Raw genomic sequence first — 5,135 nt, 5'->3', positions numbered from 1 at the left:
TGTCTGTGCATTCCCATCCCCATCCGTCCCTGTCTGTGTCCCTGTCCACGCTGTTCCCATCCTTGTCTGTCCCTGTCCCCGTGTGTCCCCATCCCTGTCCGTCCGTCCCTGTCCGTCTGTCCCTGTGTCTGTGCATCCCCATCCGTCCCTGTCCCCCTGCGTCCCCATCCCTGTCCGTCTCGCCCTGTCCGTGCGTCCCCGCCCCGTCTCTCCGTGTCCGTCTGTCCCCGCCGCTGCTGCCGCCGCCCCGTCCCGGAGCCGCTCGGGGCTGGGCCCGGGGGTCCGGCGGCCCCGGGCGGGGCGGGCGCGGCGGGCGGGGCCGGCGGCGGGGCGGGATCGGCTCTGCGGCGGCCGCACCGCACCGAGCCGCGCCGAGCCGAGCCGAGCCCAGCCGAGCCCAGCCCCGCCGAGCCGAGCCCAGCCCCGCCGGGCCGGGCCGGGCCCCGCCGCACCGAGCCGAGCCCCGCCGCGCCGGGCGGACCGGAGCCGCCGCGCCGGGACCGGCCCGGGCCCGGGCCATGCGCTGAGGCCGCCGCGCAGCCAAGGGCGGATCCCGGGCAGGACACGGTGAGGCGGCGGCACCGCAATGCGACCGGCGGCGGGGGGGGCCGGGGGGGGCCCCGGCAAGGGAGGGCACGGCCGGGAGCGGGGCCGGGACCCCGGCCCGGGGCGGTGCGACCCTGGTCCCTGCTCGCCATCTCCATCCTGACCCCCCATCTCCATCCTGACCCCCCATCCCCATCCTGAACCCCCATCTCCATCCTGACCCCCCATCTCCATCCTGACCCCCCATCCCCATCCTGAACCCCCATCCCCATCCTGAACCCCCATCTCCATCCTGAACCCCCATCCCCATCCTGACCCCCCATCTCCATCCTGAACCCCCATCTCCATCCTGAACCCCCATCCCCATCCTGAACCCCCATCTCCATCCTGAACCCCCATCCCCATCCTGACCCCCCATCCCCATCCTGAACCCCAATCTCCATCCTGACCCCCCCATCTCCATCCTGACCACCCATTTCCATCCCACCCCCATCTCCATCCTGAACCCCCATCTCCATCCTGACCCCCCATTTCCATCCCGCCCCCCATTTCCATCCCACCCCCCATCTCCATCCTGACCCCCCCGCCCCACTACCCTCCATCCCAACCCCCAGCACCCCCTCAGCTGTTTGTCCCCCCCAGCGCTGGGGGTCCGAGTGGGAGGATGCTGGAGGGGGAGCGCAGAGCCCGCCGCCCCCCGCCCCTGGCAGGATCAGTGGCGAGTGGCCCCATCCCGGGGGGCGAGGGGCGGCTGGGGGGCCCGACCCACAGGCACAGAGGGCTCTTTGGGGCTGGGGGGCTGCAGAGCACAAGCCGGGGGGGGGCTTTGGGCCCCCCCTCGACCACCGTGAAGGCCCCATCCAGCCCAGCCCTCGGCCCCAGCGCCCCACGAGGCCGCGGGGCCGCTTTCGGCTGTGCCGTGGGCAAGTGGGCCAGGCGGGACGGTTGCCAGCCCCGGCCGAGGTTTGACGTTCCCACACACCAGCTCAGCCCCGGCGCCCCCCCCGTGTCCCAGCGGCGCTTCCAACGGGGCGGGGGGGGGATCCGAGGGGCATTTCCGTGGGTGCCCGAGGCCGTGGCGATGGGCTCCTGCCCATCTCCAGCCACTAGCCCCTGCCCGGGCGTTTGGGGCTGTGCCGGGGGGCCGGGGGTGCTGTGGGGACGCAGCCGGGGGACGAGGGGGCTGCTGTGCCCGGGGCAGCCGCCAGCGCGGGGCCGTGTGTCCCCCCCCCCCAGCCTGTTGGTCCCCGAATTGAGGTGGAGGGTGGCAGGAGCGGAGCCGGGTGGGGACAGACCCGACCCCCTCCAGCATCCGCCCCAGGCAGCGCCCAGGGGCCCCCTCCCTCGCCTCAGGCCACCTTCCAGAGGTCCAGTGGCCCCGTGATGGCCCCGAGGCTCTGTGATGTCCCCGTGGGCCCCGGGGCCACCTCCCGGGGCAGAGCTGATGCTGCCGTTCTTGCGCTGCAGTGGGGAAACTGAGGCAGGGCCCTCTGCTCCCCCCTGCATCCCTGGGGCAGGAGCGGGGCAGAGGGACGGCACGGGGGAGGACAGGGTGGCACGGGGTGACAGGGCACAGCGTGGGGTGACACGGGGTGACAGGACACAGTGCAGGCTGGCATGGGGTAGGACAGGGTGGCACAGGGTGATGGGGCACAGAGTGGGGTGGCACAGGGTGGCACGGGGTGACATGGGGTGGCACAGAGTGGCAGGGCACAGCTTGGGGTGACACAGGGTGACAAGGCACAGCGCAGGCTGGCATGGGGTAGGACAGGGTGGCACAGGGTGATGGGGCACAGAGTGGGGTGACAGTGGCACGGAGTGGCAGGGCACAGCATGGGGTGGCATGGAGCAGCACAGAGTGGCAGGGCACAGTGTGGGGTGGCACAGGGTGGCACAGGGTGACAGGGCACAGCACGGGGTGGCACCAGGTGGCACCGGGCAGCGTGGCAGGCGCCGACCTCTGGGTATGAAATGGCACCTCCGTACTCAGCAGCCGCAGCCACCGCGCGTGGAAGAGCCAAAGGGGCCGGTGCCACCAGGTGCCACCAGGTCCTCGCTGGGCCGGTGGCTGCTCCTGCTGCCCGGGGGGCTCTGGGGGTCCCGCGGGTGCCCAATGTGCCCCCCGCACCCCCCCCCACCCCCCCAGCACGCTGCCTTGGCCACAGCTGCTGCGCCGGTGGCCACGGCTCGGCCATATGGCCACAGCGGGCGGCCAGTAAAAATAGCAAATGCTGCTGCACCCCGGGCGGGTGGCGAGTGCTGGCCTGGCCCGGCCACCTGGCAAGGGCGTCTCAAGGGCGCGGGGGGGGCCGGGACCCCCCGTTTGGGTTGTCCTGGTTGGAGCCGCTGGGGCGGCCGCATCTCAAAGGGGGGCTGTGAGCTGGGGTCAGGGGTGGGGGTGCCCCATTCTCCCCCCACACTGGTCCATCCCAAAGCCCCCCCCCGCCTCGCTCCCGGCGTGACGCCTCCCTCTGCTCCTCTCCCCCGCAGCGGCGGCGGCGACTCCGGGGCAAAATGCCGGAGCAGAGCAACGACTACCGGGTGGTGGTGTTCGGCGCCGGCGGCGTGGGCAAGAGCTCGCTGGTGCTGCGCTTCGTGAAAGGAACCTTCCGCGACACCTACATCCCCACCATCGAGGACACGTACCGCCAGGTCATCAGCTGCGACAAGAGCGTCTGCACCCTGCAGATCACCGACACCACCGGCAGCCACCAGTTCCCGGCCATGCAGCGACTCTCCATCTCCAAGGGCCATGCCTTCATCCTCGTCTTCTCCGTCACCAGCAAACAATCCCTGGAGGAGCTGAAACCCATCTACCAGCAGATCGTGCAGATCAAGGGCAGCGTGGAGAGCATCCCCATCATGCTGGTGGGCAACAAATGCGACGAGACGCAGCGGGAGGTGGAGAGCAGGGAGGGGGAGGCCGTGGCCAAGGAGTGGAAATGCGCCTTCATGGAGACCTCGGCCAAGATGAACTACAACGTCAAGGAGCTCTTCCAGGAGCTGCTGAACCTGGAGAAGCGGCGGAACGTCAGCCTCACCATCGACGGGAAGCGCTCCAGCAAGCAGAAGAGGACAGACAAAATCAAGGGGAAGTGCAGCATCATGTAGAGCCCCGGACTGGCCCGCACCCCCCTCTCCGGTACCCCCCTTCCCCCTCCCCCCCATCACAAAACGGCTGCGACAGCGGGGCCGTCCCCTCGTCCTCGGTGCCATCACTGTGACTGTGCGGGGACGGCGCAGCGGCGGCGGCGTGGGCTGCACTGGCCCCGGGTCTGGGGGCGAAGACGGGGCGTCCCCCCGAGCTGAGGGATGCTCGACCGCCCCCGGTGTGACGGGGACCGGGGACACGCGGCCGGGCGCCGCCGGGGAGCCCCCCCCAACCCCCCCCCAACACACACTCTGCAGCACAAGCGGCGGCACCGTCCCCCGTCCCCTCCCCGCTGAGGGAGCCCACGTCGGTCCTCGTGGGTGGGAAGGACGGTGTAACGTGGGGGTGTCGGTGTCACCCTTGGGGACGGTCCCAGGCCCTCCCCGCGCCCCCGGCCCCACGCCATAGCGCTCTGCTCCTGCAGGCAGAGACCCCCCCCGGGGCGGGAGCAGCCCCCACACAGTGCCCCCGAGCCCCCAGCCCCATCCCGGTGCTGCGGCCCCTCCTGTCCCTGCTGCCCCCGAGCCCCACCCTGTCCCCGCTGCCCCCCAGCGCCACGGCCCCTCCTGTCCCCGAGCCCCCAGCCCCGTCCCGGAGCCGCCAGCCCAAGCACAAGGCATCGGGGCTGAGCGAGGTCCTGACCCAGCACAATCCTGGTGAGCTCCGGCGGGGGGGGGGAGACCCCTGGCCCCGCAGCCAGCCGGGCCCCCCCACACCCCCCTTCCCGCGCAGGATGAGCCCCGCAGCCCGGCTTGGCCACGATGCCACGGTGATGGGCGCCGCAGTGCCCCGCTGGCGGTCAGCGTGTGTGTCCCCCGCCCCAGCTCCCGCAGAGTCCCTGCTGCGGGGTGACCTGTCCCCACACCCTGGGGACTCCCGACAACCCCCCCCCCCCTCACCCCCAGCTCTGGTGCAGCCCTGCTTGTTCCCCCCCCATGGCCGGAGCGGGGTCCCCCCGCGCTGTCACCAGCCCCTCGTCCCAGCGGGGTTTGTCCCCTCGCTCCGGCCCCGCTCACCCTCCGCCGGGGCCCCGAGGGGGTGTCCCTAAGGGGGTGTCCCCGGGCAGGCTGGGCCCAGCTCCCCGCAGCCCCCCCCCCGGCTTTTTACAACACGACCCACGCACCCAGGGGGACAAGGTGACGTTACGATGTAGCCTTTATTCTAGAAATAGTCTTCCTTCAATAAAGAGATGAGAAACGCTCGGAGCAGCGCCCCAGGGTCACGGCGGGGGGGGGGGGGCACAGCTCGGCCCGAAGTGGGTGAAGGGAGGGATGGGGGGGTGCAGCGTGGACGTGTCTGTGCATGCAGGACTGTGGGCGCGCACACGCGTGTCCGAGCCCGCGCACGTGCCCCCGCCGCCTGCACACACGTGCCGTGGCGTGTGCCCACGTGTGTCCCCGCGTGCCCGTGCGCCCCGGCAGCCCCCTGGTGCCGGTGG

At 71.9% G+C, this 5,135-nt stretch overlaps 1 protein-coding gene across 1 annotated transcript; it reads left to right on the top strand.

The window, feature by feature from the left end:
- Positions 1-462: 462 nt before the first annotated feature.
- DIRAS1 (DIRAS family GTPase 1) lies at positions 463-4,900 on the top strand. The gene is made up of 2 exons (XM_074851694.1): positions 463-567; positions 3,037-4,900. Exon 2 carries the CDS (start codon positions 3,061-3,063, stop codon positions 3,655-3,657), a length of 597 nt encoding a protein of 198 aa, XP_074707795.1. The 5' UTR covers positions 463-567; positions 3,037-3,060; the 3' UTR covers positions 3,658-4,900.
- Positions 4,901-5,135: the final 235 nt, after the last annotated feature.

This window comes from Strix uralensis, chromosome 27, assembly GCF_047716275.1.
Source record: "Strix uralensis isolate ZFMK-TIS-50842 chromosome 27, bStrUra1, whole genome shotgun sequence".
NCBI classification, from domain to species: Eukaryota; Metazoa; Chordata; class Aves; order Strigiformes; family Strigidae; genus Strix; species Strix uralensis.
Note: the sequence above shows the minus strand (reverse complement) of the source record. Positions and strands in the feature narration are given on the sequence as shown.